Source organism: Monodelphis domestica, chromosome 5, assembly GCF_027887165.1.
Source record: "Monodelphis domestica isolate mMonDom1 chromosome 5, mMonDom1.pri, whole genome shotgun sequence".
Taxonomy (NCBI): Eukaryota; Metazoa; Chordata; class Mammalia; order Didelphimorphia; family Didelphidae; genus Monodelphis; species Monodelphis domestica.
In genome coordinates, this window is record NC_077231.1 from 321,246,164 (window position 1) to 321,262,137 (window position 15,974).

Genomic DNA, 15,974 nt, shown 5'->3' on the forward strand with positions numbered 1-15,974 from the left:
CCTTTCAACTGAATCTTCCCCATAACAAAGAGAAAAAGATGTATAACTGAATAAACTGGCAGATTACCACCTGATCTGTCAATGCATTCCATACTCCCTACCAGTGGTCCCCCACATCCCTGCAGAAAAGGGCAGGATAACTTTGACTGCTCACCCACCTCATCTCCAGGTTTTCCCTAACAGCCAAGAAAAGAGCTTAATATTGGGAGAGGGAGAAGCTTCTTCACAGAATTCTTCAGCTGCTTCTTCTCACTTGAATCTTTTTCACACTAAGCTGGGGGGGGGGGGGGGGAGAGGGTAGGTATGTGTATCCCTCTCTAAGCTTTACAGATAGGGAAACCAAGTTTTAGAAAGGCTGCATGTAGTTAGCATTTTCTAAGTTTCTGATTCCATTTCATGCAGCCTGATCTGGGGCTGCCTGGTTCAGGAAGTTTCCTGGTACAAAATGCTTTCTTTGTGCACAAAGGAGTGCTTGTTCAGACTTGGTATTGACAGAGGCAAGACGACGGATTTCTTTTGGCTCTGTAACCAATAGTCTGCATTTAACCATTTGGAAGAAAGTCTCAGGCTGATGATAATGTAAAGCATCCTTGGCTAAAGGACTTTCGGGTTGCCAGTTCACCTTGCTCATTACCATATGCCCAAGGAGAGAGCAGCAGTGTTATAACTGATTGTTCTTAAGGAAATAGAGATCCAGAAAGATAACTTGCTCAGGGTCACCCATCTAGTGATGTCAGAGCTTGGCCGAGTCCTGGCTTTCTGCTTCCAATCCAATACCCTTTCCACACCATCAGGTACCTCAATCAGCAGGATGGGTCAAAGGAGATAAGTAACCTGTGAGTTACAGGGGGGCGAAGAAAATCAAGGAGACTAGCCAGCTTATAACTTTGGCCAGGGAAATCAGTATTCCTGTTGAGAAGTTTGCTCTGAAAACCAAAATGGACAATAGAAAGGAGGAAGGAAGGAAGGAAGGAAGGAAGGAAGGAAGGAAGGAAGGAAGGAAGGAAGGAAGGAAGGAAGGAAGGAAGGAAGGAAGGAAGGAAGGAAGGAAGGAAGGAAAAAGGGAGCCAAAATGAAATGAAGAGACAGAGAGGATGGGAAGAAGAAAAGAAACAGAGATAGGAAGGAAGGGAGGAAGAAAAGAAGAAAGTGATGCGTTTTGGAGAAAATTATTCTAATCCATGGGATAGGAACATCACTGGGTTTTCCCAGCTTCAGCTACCTATCCATGGTCTTTCTCCAATTTCTGTTCAGAAATCTTTTAACCACTTCATTAGAATATAGACTTCCTACAATGAGAGATTCTTTCATTATTCATACTTATATCTGAAGTGGATACACAGGAGGTGCTTAATGATTGCTTCTTGACTTGCAGATGCCCAAGTGATTTCTCAAGGTAATATTTCAAAGGATAAGTCCCATTTGGGCTCTCAGCCATTCCTGGGAACTGAATAGATGTTGCACCATGATACAGATTGGATTGTACAGAGCATAAGACTTGGAGTCATAAAGACTGCCTCCTACTTACTAGCTGAAAGACAAAGGGCAAGATTCTGAACATCCCTGTGCCTCAGTTTCTTCATCTATAAAATAAAGGAAGTCTTACTTGTAGTATCTACTCTCTAAGGTGGTGAACCTAAATAAGTGAAGAAAAATATAAAGCTCTCTAGATATGCTGGCTATTATTATTACTTTAATAGGGCATTCGTGGCACCCAGAAAATAATGTATTATTTGATGTTACTAGGAGACTGGGGACCTTGCCACCTAAGCCTGGGATAGAAATGAGGAGGTAATACCAATTGCCCTACCCTTGACACCCCCTTTTTTTTCCTCTGTGAAAGGCCAGCAGGCAACCTCTAACAAATCTTACCCATCAACACCACTTATCTCCATTTCCTGTTGGCCCTTGGGAAGCCCCAGTTTCTTACTCTCTGTGTCTCCTTTCTTCTCTGCCGCCCCAGCCCTACTACCCCTGTGACTTCCCAAAACCAATGCTTGTTAAGTGCTACTCCATCTCCTCATCAGTTCTGTTTCTCACTTCTTTAATGGTCAGAATCTCTTATTTTAGTGAAAAAATGAAGAAAACCATCATGAGGACAAAAGAAACATCACTGACTCTTTTACTGTAGAAATATATGTATGTAGATTCAATTTGAAAAGAAAATCATTGAAATTGGGAGGAATAGATTCAAGCATTTAATTTGACTGGACAAAATTTATTTTCCCCGTCTTGTAAAAAGTACACGAAACTTTCTTGATGCCAGTAAAAGGCATTGAGGTAAAAAATAATTTGTTTAAAGCATCCATCTCTTCTAAAAACAAAGATGGAGTGATACGATGCACTCTGGGGTTTCGATGGCCCATTTGTGTGTCTCCTTGGGATTTGGTCTGCACATCTTATGATCTTAGCAGGAAGATACATGGATTTTTGTATGGCATTTTGCTATTTATTAGTTTCTACTTGGAGTTTGTACTCTTTGGTATGAATACAAAATGGCTTCACTAAAACTATTGCCATGCTGCAAAATCACCATGAAATAATCACATTAGCATAATCCTGTCTCTGAAACTAGAGTGAATTGTCATCAAGTCACCAAACCATGGAATTTCAGAATTAAAAAGGACATCGGTGATGAGGAAGCCTTGCGTGTCCCTGAAAAGAAATCCCCACTACAGTGCAGCAGACAAGAGTCCTTCTAACCTTTGTTGGGAAGCCTGTAAGGAGTTCATACACATTTTGTCCTGGATGAGAAGCCCATTACACATTAGGATTAACTCTCATTGTTAAAGGGATTTTCTTTCCAAGGAGCCTAATGTTGCATCTTTGCAACTTCCTCCCATCTATCCTCCTTTTGCCTTTTGGGGCCACATAGATCCTGCTGATTACTCTTCCATTGCAGAGAATCATAGATTTGGGGCTCAAAAGCAACCTCAGAGATCACCTAGTCTAACTGCCTCCATTTGTAAAAGAGGAAATCAAGCCTCGGTGCCTGTCTTCTTTCCCCAGTCCGATGAAAGTTCCTTGAGGTTAATTACTATGTAGTTTGGGGTTTATTCACTCAAGATCTAGTAGGTTCCCTCAATTTTCAGTCAGGTCTGACTGTAACCCCATTTGGAGGTTTCTTGGCAAAAATACTGTAATGGTTTGCCATTTCTTTTTCCATTTCATTTTATAGATGAAGAAACTGAGGTCAAGAGAATTAGTAATAATAGCTAGTAAGTGTCTCAGGCTAGATTTGAACCCACAATTTGAGTCTTAACTCCAGCCCTAGCATTCTTTGCACTACAGGGTCACCTAGCTGTGAATAGGCTCTTAACAAATGATGTTGGATTGAATTAAAAGCTCCCTGAGGGCAGGAACTATAATTTTCTTTACATCCCCCTTAATATAGTTCCTCTTATTAAAAAAAAAAAGGAAGAAAGAAATAGCTTAATCAATTCTTGTTGGCTGTAATTAAATGATCACTATTAGAAAAGGTGAGAAAATAGGACAACTTGTTTTGCCATTTGTTTTCTACAGAACTGATGAGACCACGATCTTTATGGGCCATAGACCCTTCCTCTGGCGATCAGTTGGGTGTGGAAAGGCTGTGGGTTCTCCTTTCGGGCACTGCTAATGTCAAAAGGCAAAAGGGGGAGGAAGAATCTGGAGAGAAGGAGGAGTGTCCCCTGGGCTGGCAATGCCGTCATCTGGAGCCCATGAAGCAGCCTTGGAACTCCCCAGCCCCTGAAAGCCCAGGTCTGCGGCCTCCTGCTGGCAGCACTGTTTCCAAAGAAGCTCCAGAGACCCAGATTAAGGAGCGTCCCGGTCATGATGGCGGCGTCCTGGTGGATGAACGTGCTCTTGAGCATGTTGCTTGTTCTCTCCTGAGCCCACGATCCTGATGCTTTTATTCTGAACTCTCCACATAAAGACCAGCTTGGCTTTCTAGTCTGGTTTTCTCTTCACTGCTCCTAGAGATGCAAGTTATTTATACATTTTAGACACTTTTTTTCTCTCTTTTCTTTTCCTTCTTTTCTTTTTCAACCCTTTTATTTCTGAGGGTTTTGTGCCAGCCTTTACATGATTCGCACCAGTCCTGAGCCTACAAACGCTGTTCCAGTAGCTTCTTGTAGGTGGGAAGTCGCACTGAGTCTTCCATCAGCTTGTTCCTCTTTGAATACGTGACAGAACTGAATAGGGCTGCTTTTAGGTCAGCCGCCTGGAATGTTGTGTCCCTGCATTCATTGAGGGGGCTCATGGTCTGAATTTGTGGCTCTGTCCGTTCAGTATGTACCCCAGCCGGTCTCTAAAGAAGGCGATTCCATTAGGGGACGCCTCGCGAAGGATTCTGGCCCCTGGGCCGGCCCAGCTCCCTCCGGCAGGTTCGCAGACCAGGCAAAGGGAGAGTTCCAGAACAAGGAACGGCCGGCCACGTTTCATTTCTGAGGGATGCTGCTGAGGCGAGGCTTGGGCACCGAGGCCCCTGGCCGTCCCTCCCGCCTCCGCCAGAAATCCCGGCCTGCGTAGTGCTTTCCTCCTCCTGGTTTCTGTTTGAGTGGAGAACGTGCTCGGCAAACACAAGTCGAATGCTTGGATGCGTCCGAGAAAGAGGCCGGCCGGGATCTAGATCTTAACAATCGGGCTCTCTATGTGGCTCGAAGAAGCGGGGGCGCACCGAGGCCCCATTCCTCTCCCGGCTGCCAAGGAACGCTTTCTCCCAAAGTGGGAGCAAAGAGAAGGCGGGAGAACGTCTCCTTCTGTGCTAGAGGCGAACCGAGCGCTTGGAGTACTCTAGAGGAATGGCAGGGTCACCATTGGAGCCATCTACAAACTTCCCAAAACTCCAGCCCGAGCCCGAGTCTGTCCAAGTGTCCCGGGTGGCTTGAGCTCCGGCCCCGCCCCAGGAGCCCCGCACCCCAAAGCCACAGCAACGGGCCTCTTGCTCTTAGGAATTCAGGGCAGCCTCCCCCGAGGCTCAGACCTTTAGGCCAAGATTATTTATCTCTTTGCCCGGTCAGAAGCATTAGGAATGCACAGGCTCCCTTTCAAATGGGCCCCATAAAACGAGGCGGGGTGTGTGTTCAAACGTGCTTTTTTGCATTCCGACAATCCAAAGATCGTTTCAGTATAAAAAAATAAAATTTAACAGCCTTTAATTTGTCATGTGGACTCACATTCTATGTGGGCTTTATCACCTCCATATATTTCTCTAAGTGAAACATAAAAATGGCTGTAATAACGGAGAATTTAGAGGAGCTCTGGCCCACGGACCATGATGTCAGCCAAAATGGCGGGCGGGTCTGGGGCGGAATCCTGAGGAGCTCCAGGGGGTGGGTTCGCTTGGGGGGAGGCGGCCCCCAATGGACAGTCCAGTGGGAAGAGCCTTTCTTCTGACTAGACCCGGGGAGAGCCCCAAGGACCAGTGTGGGACCAAGGGCTCGCCTTCACCTGGGGCCACGGCAGGCGTGATCAAGGAAAGAGAAAGGACTGAGCCCGCAGGGAGGGTCCCTCTGGACTCTGGGCAGGAGCGCCTGAAGAACGAGTGGAAGGCAAGGTGGGCGTCTGTGGAGGGGCAGGACGCCGGGTCTTCCCAAAACTCGGCTCGGCTTGGCAGGGGGCGCGCGCCACGGGCGCAGGCTTCAGGGGTTCCAACGGACCCGAGAAGGGGGCCCCCGCAAGTCCCGCCCCCCTGATTCTGCCGACACAAGAATTCTGGGGCCAGAAAAGTCCGGAGGTCTAGAGCGCACCAGCTACTTCTAAGAAAAGCACTCGATCCCAAAATGAGTCTTTCCTGGGAAACCGGGGGCCCTTCCGCTGAAGGGCGCCCTGCTTTTGTTTTCGTCGCGCTGTAGTCATGGGCCGGGGAGCCGGAACCGTGTTTGTGCAGCTGGCTTCCGCCGGCACCGATTCAGGACTTCGGGTTGGCGCAGTGTTGCCGCCTCCCTTCGCCAGGCACGCAGGATCAGTCCCAGCGGCATCCGCAGTGCCTGAAGCGGGGTGCAGTTTGTTAGTGGTGCCCCCTGTGGCTGCTGCCTTTAGTAGACGTGTCACTTGTCATATTCTGGAACATGCCAGAGATGCCAGTTTATGTTCAGGTTCCAGATACAGACGTCAAGGCTGAGACGTCAGATAGCACCAAAGGGCACCACAGTGCCCAGGAAATGGGGACTGTTTCTTTCCCAAGTGTGCCTTTGTCCGTGGGTGCGTGTGTGTGCGTGTGCGTGTGTGACCATGTGTGCATGTGGGTGTGTGCCTTTGTGTGTGTGTGTGCATGGGTGTGTGGGTGTGTGCATGTGTGCCTTTGTCCGTGTGTGTGCATGGGTGTGTGCGTGTGTGCCTTTGTCTGTGTGTGTATCCGTGTGTTCATGTATGTGCCTTTGTCATGTGTGTGCCTTTGTCCGTGTGTGTGTGTGTCCATGGGTGCATGTGGGTGTGTGCGTATGTGCCTTTGTCCGTGTGTGTATGCATGGGTGTGTGCATGTGTGCCTTTGTCTGTGTGTGTATCCGTGTGTTCATGTGTGCCTTTGTCATGTGTGTGCCTTTGTCCGTGTGTGTGTGTCCATGTGTGCCTGTGGGTGTGGGTGTGTACGTGTGTGCCTTTGTCCGTGTGTGTGTCCATGTGTGCATGGGGGTGTGGGTGTGGGTGTGTGTGTGTGTGCCTTTGTCTGTGTGTGTGTCCATGTGTGCATGGGGGTGTGGGTGTGCGTGTGTGCCTTTGTCCGTGTGTGTGTGTCCATGTGTGCCTGGGTGTGTGTGTGTGTGCCTTTGTCCGTATGTGTGTCCATGTGTGCATGGGGGTGTGGGGGTGTGCGTGTGTGCCTTTGTCCGTGTGTGTGTGTCCATGTGTGCCTGGGGGGGGGTGTGTGTGCCTTTGTCCGTGTGTGTGTCCATGTGTGCATGGGGGTGTGGGTGTGCGTGTGTGCCTTTGTCCATGTGTGTGTCCATGTGTGCATGGGGGTGTGGGGGTGTGTGTGTGTGCCTTTGTCCGTGTGTGTGTCCATGTGTGCCTGGGTGTGTGGGTGTGCGTGTGTGCCTTTGTCCGTGTGTGTGTCCATGTGTGCATGGGGGTGTGGGGGTGTGCGTGTGTGCCTTTGTCCGTGTGTGTGTCCATGTGTGCCTGGGGGGTGCGTGTGTGCGTGTGTGCCTTTGTCCGTGTGTGTGTCCATGTGTGCATGGGGGTGTGGGTGTGCGTGTGTGCCTTTGTCCATGTGTGTGTCCATGTGTGCATGGGGGTGTGGGGGTGTGTGTGTGTGCCTTTGTCCGTGTGTGTGTCCATGTGTGCCTGGGGGTGCGTGTGTGCGTGTGTGCCTTTGTCCGTGTGTGTGTCCATGTGTGCATGGGGGTGTGGGGGTGTGCGTGTGTGCCTTTGTCCGTGTGTGTGTCCATGTGTGCCTGGGGGTGCGTGTGTGCGTGTGTGCCTTTGTCCGTGTGTGTGTCCATGTGTGCATGGGGGTGTGGGTGTGCGTGTGTGCCTTTGTCCATGTGTGTGTCCATGTGTGCATGGGGGTGTGGGGGTGTGTGTGTGTGCCTTTGTCCGTGTGTGTGTCCATGTGTGCCTGGGGGTGCGTGTGTGCGTGTGTGCCTTTGTCCGTGTGTGTGTCCATGTGTGCATGGGGGTGTGGGGGTGTGCGTGTGTGCCTTTGTCCGTGTGTGTGTCCATGTGTGCCTGGGGGTGCGTGTGTGCGTGTGTGCCTTTGTCCGTGTGTGTGTCCATGTGTGCATGGGGGTGTGGGTGTGCGTGTGTGCCTTTGTCCATGTGTGTGTCCATGTGTGCATGGGGGTGTGGGGGTGTGCGTGTGTGCCTTTGTCCGTGTGTGTGTGTCCATGTGTGCCTGGGGGTGTGCGTGTGTGCCTTTGTCCGTGTGTGTGTCCATGTGTGCATGGGGGTGTGCGTGTGTGCCTTTGTCCATGTGTGTGTCCATGTGTGCATGGGGGTGTGGGGGTGTGCGTGTGTGCCTTTGTCCGTGTGTGTGTGTCCATGTGTGCCTGGGGGTGTGTGTGTGTGCCTTTGTCCGTGTGTGTGTCCATGTGTGCCTGGGTGTGTGCGTGTGTGCCTTTGTCCGTGTGTGTGCGCACGCACATGTCATGCGAACGTTAGTTGAACCGAGTTCAGGGTTTCTGATCTGAGGAATAAGTGATGATGCACGGTTTGGCTTTGTCAACAATGACTTTCAGGACACGGCGGCTCTTCCAGCACGTGACGAGGTCCTTTACCAATCCCGTCTTCTCCCATGAAATGGCCCTTCCCCCCCGGAGCTGAGCTATTTGCACTGCTCCCCAAGACGAGCAGTCGGGCGACTTCTGACGGGATGTGGTTCCGTGGGAGCCGCTTCTCTCCCACCCAGCCACACGGGCCCCAACCCCTACCCAGGGAGGAGCTAGAAAAGGGCCGTTTTCAAACCTGGCAAGCCGAGAGGATGAATACAAACCCTCCATCACTATGTTGGTGTTTCGTTTGTATCTTGAGTGGAATCCCGTCTAAGGAAGCTGCGAGACTTTCCCTGTGGGCAGAGCGCGCTGCCTTCCCCTTTCCGCGGCCCTCTTCAGGGCCGTAGAATCTCATCACTTTGGGGGGACATTTTCTCCCCTTCCAGGCCCTCAGACCCTCGCAGCTCCCCCATCAGCCTTTTCCTCTGCTCTCTAGTGGAGCTGGGGGGGGGGGGGCTGGGGGGCAGCAGAGCCTGTCAAAGGAGACGCATTTTGTTATCCCTTTAGGGTCCGTCATGCAACTTGACGCCAACATTTAAGCTGTGGAAATTATGGGCTCATCCATCCCACGGTGGACACACGTCCCCCATTCCTCTTGGCAGAGGACAGGCCGGGCCCATTTCTTTTCTCGCCCGTCTCTTCCTGGTGCTCCCTAAGCTCTTCTCTCTTTCCTGTTTCAGAATGAAGAACAAGTTCTGGTATTTCGAGTTTGGCACTTCGGAGACATTCTCGGCGACCTGCAAGAGGCTGCACGAATCCGTGGAGATTGAAGTAAGGAAAATGAGCTCTCCTCCGGGGCGTCACCAGCCAGCCCTGGCTGGCGCTCACACATCCCGCTGCAGGCAGGGCCAAGCCCGGAGGCTCGGGTTATTTTTGTCGCCGTTGACGGGGGCTCGTCCTCGATTTGGGTGGGAGGCTCGTCTGGGTTATTAGTGAGGACTGTCGCTGGGTAAGGGCGAGAGGGGCAGCCGGGCTTCTAGAAATCCATGGACCGGCGTCTGCCCCACAGGAAAGCCTGGAGGGAGGAAAGCGGAATCCTGCCAGAGGCCCCAAGAAAAAGCCTTATTATCTGTCTCCAGGCCTCCTGTTCTAAGACCTTTAAAGCCCGATTCACTAAAACGGCACGTGCTTTCCCGAATAAAGGTTAAAAAAGACACTTTCGCCCATCCGTTCCTGTTCATTAAGAGCTTTCCTGGGTGGCCGCGTGGCCATGTTTCCATCACCCGTGTAGGAAGTGGAAATGCCAAGAACAGAGCAGAGCTCGTGGGGGGGGACGGCTTTGTGAAGTCAAGGCGGTGCCGGGCAGCGTGGAGGTGCGGGCTGCAGGAGAAGAGGAGCAGGAAGGAGGTGCCAGAGGCACAGCCTCGACCGAGTCGCTGCTCTGCCCTGCTGAGTCTTACATTTTCCTCTCTTCTTATTCCAAAACGAAAGGGATGGCGGGTCCTTCCCTCCCCGCGCTTGGCCTATTCCCAATGAGCAGCCAGGTTTCGGGGATTGGGGCAAAGGACCCAGGAGCATCGACGGGCCTTTTGGCTGGCTTTGCCCGGGTCGGAAGCTCCCTCCTCTGGCAAAGGGGGGCACTTCTGCGGCTTGTGTGCTCAGGAAGCTTCTCATGGCACTGAGAGTGCCCGGGACGTGCCCGGCGTACCAGACAACTCGGGAGCCCAGCCATCGGGGTCGATTGCCTCTAAAGGAGGAAGTTCTGCAGAGTCCACATGAGTTAGGACGGCGCATACAGTGGAACTCTTGAGTCCAGGTTCTCGAATCCCCCCAAAGAGTCCCTTTGCTCGTGCTGCGGATCCTCTGGCGTGACGACCATCTGACCAGAGGTGGCAGGTGGCGCTGCGTGCCCCCCCGGACCCCCCCCCCACACAGCAGTGTGCCCGCGGCCACAGAGCAGGGACCAAACTCCCAGGCCGGCTGCCAGCACCGACTGCTCTAACCAGCAGGAAGCAGGGGGAGACCCAGCCTCGACCCCGGGTCCAAGAAGCCGAGTGGCCGCTATACAAGCAGCCAAGCCTTCCATCCGAAGCCTGAGCTTTCCCACCTCTAAAACGACAGGGAGGGAGATCAGTTCGTTAGGGGTCCCCCAGGCCATACAAGGCCCAAATGCAATGAGGGCTGTCAAGTGCTATTTACCTGCCAGGCGTTGCGGATAATTGCCTATCAACGTCAAGAGTTTGGACTGTGTGTGCCTTCCGTTTCTAGGATGCTTACGCTGCACAGTAGCCGTTCATAAATGTCCCTGAGCGGATGGGTAGTTGTGCAAAGGCTTTCCGTAATCATCTCAGCAGGTCTTTTCATCTCTCCTTGATGGCTGCTGCTCTTGCTCCCATTTGACAGGTGAGAATACTGAGGCTGAGAGATGAAGTGCCCTTTCTCAGGACTATGAAGCCAGATGGGGCAATGGAGGGACGAGAACTTGATGCTGACATTTAAAGAGTCAGATAGGAGATGCAACCACCGAGATGAAACCCTGAAACACTCTTGTTTCCCATTGCTTGCACAAGGAACAATTACTCTTTGAGCAAACCTGATGAATCTGTCCGGGGTCAGCATCTTGTTGCTGGACTTCCCACAATGGAGGGAGCCAATTCCTTGCAAGAGGACCCAACAACAAATCCATAGCATCAGAGGATACTTTTTAAATGATGCACAGAATATATAATTTTTTAAATAACAAAAATTGGGGGCAGCTGGATGGCTCACTGGATGGAAAACCAGGCCTGGAAAGGGGAGGTCCTGAGTTCAACTATGATATCAGACACTTTCCAGCTGTGTGTCCTTGGGCAAGTCACTTCACCCCCATTGCCTAGCCCTTAGCGCTCTTCTGCCTTGGAACCAGTACACAGTATTGATTCTAAGAAGGTGAGGGTTTTTAGATAGACAGACAGAAAGACGGACAGACAGACAGACAGATAACGAAAACTAGAATCTTGACAGAAAATGTAATATTTTTCAGTAAAAAATAGCCTTTACCACTTGGGTAGATCTCTGACTTGACTAGCATGCTCCCTCTTCCCACTGACTTAGCTCTTACCTCCTCCATTATTTCCCAAACACAGAAAAGCAGATGATAAAATCAGATTTAGAGTCCGTTATGGGAGAGACCTCAGTGACTGGCCAGCCCAGATTGTAACAGCAGACCCTTCTCTTTATGGCAGACTCAGCCAATATTCTTGATCTTGTGTGTGGAGGATTTGACCAGTTCTCTCAAGATCTTGGAGTTGGGCCATCCTTCATTAAAATGGCAAATCCTATTGAGGATATGAGAGGATTTTTTTCTTCCCAGCACTTCATTCACCTTTAAAAATTCTTGGCATATTCCTCTAGAATATGGTGCCATCAGAACAACCCTGGATTGGCTGCCAACGGACGGCCTCCTTTCCCTTCATGGGCTCTATCTAATTTCCCCATTGGGTTATTTATTCTAGAGCCAATTGAAAGCCACAGATAGCAGATGGAGCATTTCTTCCCCTCTTCCAATTCTTCATTCTACAAGACCTTGTGAGACAAGAATGGCCTTCGCTCCTCTCCCGCCACTCCAAAAGTGCAGGCATAAGGGGATGGATTTTGAGCTGGAAGGAACCTTAGGGGTCACCAAGTGCACTTCCTCATCTTATACATGAAGACGATGTGGTGTGCTTCAGCGTCATGCCTCGCCCAGTCATACAGCTTCTTAGTGGCTGAGTTGGCATTTGAATCCAGGGTTTCCGGACTCCGAGTCCAGAACTGCCTGTCACGTCCATTCTGGAGAGCTGCTCTAAGCCTTTCTCCAAATTTCTGAACCCAGTTCAACATTTCAGCAATTGCTTTGCTGCCCTCAAGATGACTCCATGAGGAAATCAGACTTGACAATATACATTTGCATGATGGTATATTGGTTTAGGTCTTTTCTTGCCACCTGACCGAAAATGATGCCATGTATGTCTGAACAGTGGGGAGCAGAGGTACAACTTTACCTGCATTCTTCTTTCATCATGGTGGGGCTGAAAAAAATGCCGTAGTCCGAGGCCCAGAGGACCCGAGGTCAAAGAATGGCCCCTGAATGACCTTGGGAAGGCCTCTCTTCTTGCCGTGTCTCCTCATCTCATCTCCTCGCCTTCAGCATTACTGTTCAGATCAAATCTGAGTCCTTGAGAAGCAGAGAAGCTCTCATGATAGCAGTCACTGAACAAGAGGACATTTAGGGAGGACACTCTCTGATGCTGATCTGTGGCACTAATTTTCCACATTAGGGAAGCTCAGTAGGAAAGGGGGCTCTCATACATGAATTTCTTTTTTTTTTCTTTTTTTAAATTTAGAATATTTTCCATGGTTCCATAATTCATGATTTTCCCGCTTCCCTTCCACCTCCCAAAACCGACAAGTAGTTCCACTGGGTTACCATGTATCGTTGTTCGAAACCCATTTCCATGTTCATGTTTGCAGAAGATCGCCAAAACCCCAATCATATAGCCATTGAACCTCGTGATCGATCCTATGTTTTTCTTCTGTGTTTCTGCTCCCACAGTTCTTTCTCTGGCTGTGGATACGTTATTTCTACTAAATCCCTCGGGATTGTCCTGGATCATTGTATTGTTACTAGTAGCAAAGTCAGTTACATTTAATCATGGTACAATGTATCCATCTCTGTGTACAATGTTCTCCTGGTTCTGCTCCTTTCACTCTGCATCACTTCCTGGAGGTCTTTCCAGTTCACATGGAGTTCCTCCAGTTCATCATTCCTTTCAGCACAATAGTATTCCATTCCCATCAGATCCACATTTGGTTCAGCCATTCCCCAATCAAAGAACATCCCCTTGTTTTTTGCCACCTCAAAGAGCAAGGATATAAATATTTTTGTACAAATATTTTTCTTTATTATCTCTTTGGGGTACAAATCCAGCAGTGATATTGCTGGATCACAGGGCAGGCTGTCTTTTAAAGCCCTTTGGGCAGATTTCCAAGTTGCCCTCCAGAATGGTTGTACCAATTCACAACTCCTCTAGTGCTGTGGGGTGGGCCAGCCTCCCACAGGGTATGGGGTCTTGGAGGTGGGATGGTGTTGGCAAAATGATGGATGGGACACAGCTTTCTGCATTTAACCTGCAGCACAGGTTTCACAAGATAAACTGCTCCACTTTGGCAGATGCCTGGCTTTATTTTATACCCTCATGATCATATATCTACCACATACATGTATCCATGGAATCTAATAACAGATAGGAAGTCTAGGGAGATAGTCAATGAAACATTGTTGCTAAGGGCAGGATCAGTGGGTAGAATCAGCATGACCCAGATATAGGTTAGGGAATTCAGAGCACAGATTTGCCAGAAGTTTTTATGCCTAGAAAAGAGGGTCCTCTCTAAGTGGGTATATAAGAATCCTTAGGTTTAATTTTGTAAGTGGGCTCTCCTGGTAATATCCTGGGGGGACAGAGTGGAACATCTGCAAGCATGTTGCTCTCATCTATTTTCCTGGGACTAAGTAAGAATAATAAAGAATAATAATCATAGAAATTCCAATAATAAGGGGAAGTTAATAATGAAAGTCACTTAGGGGGGTTTCAGTGGGTGTTTCCATCCTTCCTGGGGACTGCTTTTCAGTCCCCGGTTTCCACGTGGACCGTGACAAATCTCATGGTCTTTGATGGCTCCCAGCATCTCCCCCTTTTTTGTTTTTTATTGGAGTGACTTCAGTTCATCTTGGGCTTGATGTAGGGTAAAACCTAGCTATAGATTGTGACTGTTATGCAGTTAATCAATCTCCTACATATGTGACATTCTACAATTTGATTAGATATTTCAAATCACCTAAACAACACTCTTGTGATGTTGCTGCGACAAAGAATTCTGTGACTATTTACTAGGTTTCTACAACACTCTGTGATAGATACGATTAATGTGGATAGAGCCATTTGTAGGTTAGTGCCCTTTGAGCTGCTGAGAGGATCACTGTGCTTTGGTCAGCTTTCACCATCAATCATGATTGTTTGGGAGATGAACCACAAAACATCTTCGTATCTAGGTGTGAGGACTTAAAGCTGACCAGATTGGGGGGTTTTCTCAATTTATAAGTACTGTTTTTCTTGTGTTACTTTGAAGTGCCCAGCAATGCTGCTTAGCTTCAGTTCCAACAAATTCAATGGAGTGTGGAACTGTAGAAAAGATTCATTGTAGTACTCAAGCTTTTGGCCAGTGTTTCTTATAGGGCCTTGGAGCATGTCTTATGCTTGAGAAAGGAGGGGGCATGCGCAGTAATCTTTGGGCTTTAATTCTGTAATTGTAATCTTTTGGGGGCAATAACATAGGGGCCTTAAAGTAGGGTATATAGATTTATTGATCCTATAAGTAGTTGCTCTCATACGATTTCTCCTGTATTAGGGAGAGAATAATAATCTTAACAAGTCCATTAGTGGGGAAAATTTGGGGAGAGAAGTCACAGAGGGGGATCATCAGAGGGCCCTCATTCTAGGATCTGCTTTACAGACCTCCTTTCCTCAGACCATGACCTTGTCAGATGGTTGGGGTATGATGGCCTCCAGCATCTCTTACCTTTTTTTTTTTTAAACCCTCACCTTCTATCTTGGAATCAATACTGGATATTGGCTCCAAGGCAGAAGAGTGGTCAGGGCTAGGCAATAGGGGTCAAGTGACTTGCCCAGGGTCACACAGCTGGGAAGTGTCTGAGGCCAAATTTGAACTTAGGACCTCCCATCTCTAAGCTTGGCTCTCAATCCACTGAGATACCCAGCTGCCCCCCCCCTTTTTGTTTTTTAATGTAAACGACTCCATCTCAATTTGGACTTGACGTATGGTAGACCTAGACATTGGATGAGAACTGGAAAGCAAATAAGAATGAGAAAAATAAGACAAGAGCAAATCCACAGGCAATAAGGACGTGAATGAGACCGTTATGGGACACATAGGAAGAAACACTGTCATAAAAAGAATTTGCAATAGATGAGGCCGAATAAAGGGAAGTCCTGGAATGGCCAATATCCATAATTTGTTTATGCAGTGTTTTCAGGGCAATAGAGAATTCTGAGTGGTTCCAAATTCCAAAGATGTGTTGTATGTTCTCCCAGAGAATGTCTGATTGATCCTAAGCAAGGGGAGAAACACAAGTCCATTTGTCCTCGGCACGGCACTTTGATTTACATCTCGCTTTTATATTCTGTAACTGATTGCCAATCTCAATGGTGGCTTCTTCTAAGACATTTAGACGAGCCTCTAACCCTTGTCTGTGTGTTCTTGGGTTAAGAGGGCAAGTGAAGCTTTCTTGGAACGACTGTCTACGTGTTGTGCGGTGTGTGTGGACTCCTTGAGCAGTGGCTGCCGTGGAGCTTGCTAGGGATGTAAGCTTGAAGTGGCTTACATTTGGGGGAATCAATTGTGGGGTATAGATGCCTGTTGTTCAACAGTGAATGCAGTGAGGGAACTGGAACAATGGCTAACATGTATCCTGAACAAGAGATTTTAAGTCATGGGGGATCACATACGCCTCTGTAGGACCACCGAGAAAGTCAGAGTCATTTGAAGGCAGCAGTGCCATCAGGAGGTGACGATTCCTGCTTGGGCTTGGGCTGCAGGTGCCTGGATTTATTCCCAAGTTGGCAGAGCCTTCTGGGCTGTTGTCTTAACACGGCCTCTCTGTATCTGCATTCTCTTCATCGCCTTCCTGCTGTCGGGTAGCTCGTTGTTGGAGTGGGAGTCATGGTGAGGACGTGCCCTAAAGGTCCCGACCTTTGACTTAAAAATTTTAATTATACATCCCTATTAATGACATTTAATTGTAG

At 49.0% G+C, this 15,974-nt stretch overlaps 1 protein-coding gene across 7 annotated transcripts in view; it reads left to right on the top strand.

Annotated features, from left to right (window-relative positions):
- The window catches only part of DGKB (diacylglycerol kinase beta), a 643,039-nt gene that overhangs the window by 472,924 nt on the left and 154,141 nt on the right, over positions 1–15,974 (top strand). For all 7 annotated transcript variants that reach the window (XM_056800573.1, XM_056800574.1, XM_056800571.1 and 4 more), the window contains one exon: positions 8,874–8,964. In XM_056800573.1, the coding sequence (XP_056656551.1) occupies positions 8,874–8,964 (91 nt within the window). The remainder of the gene's footprint in view (positions 1–8,873; positions 8,965–15,974) is intronic.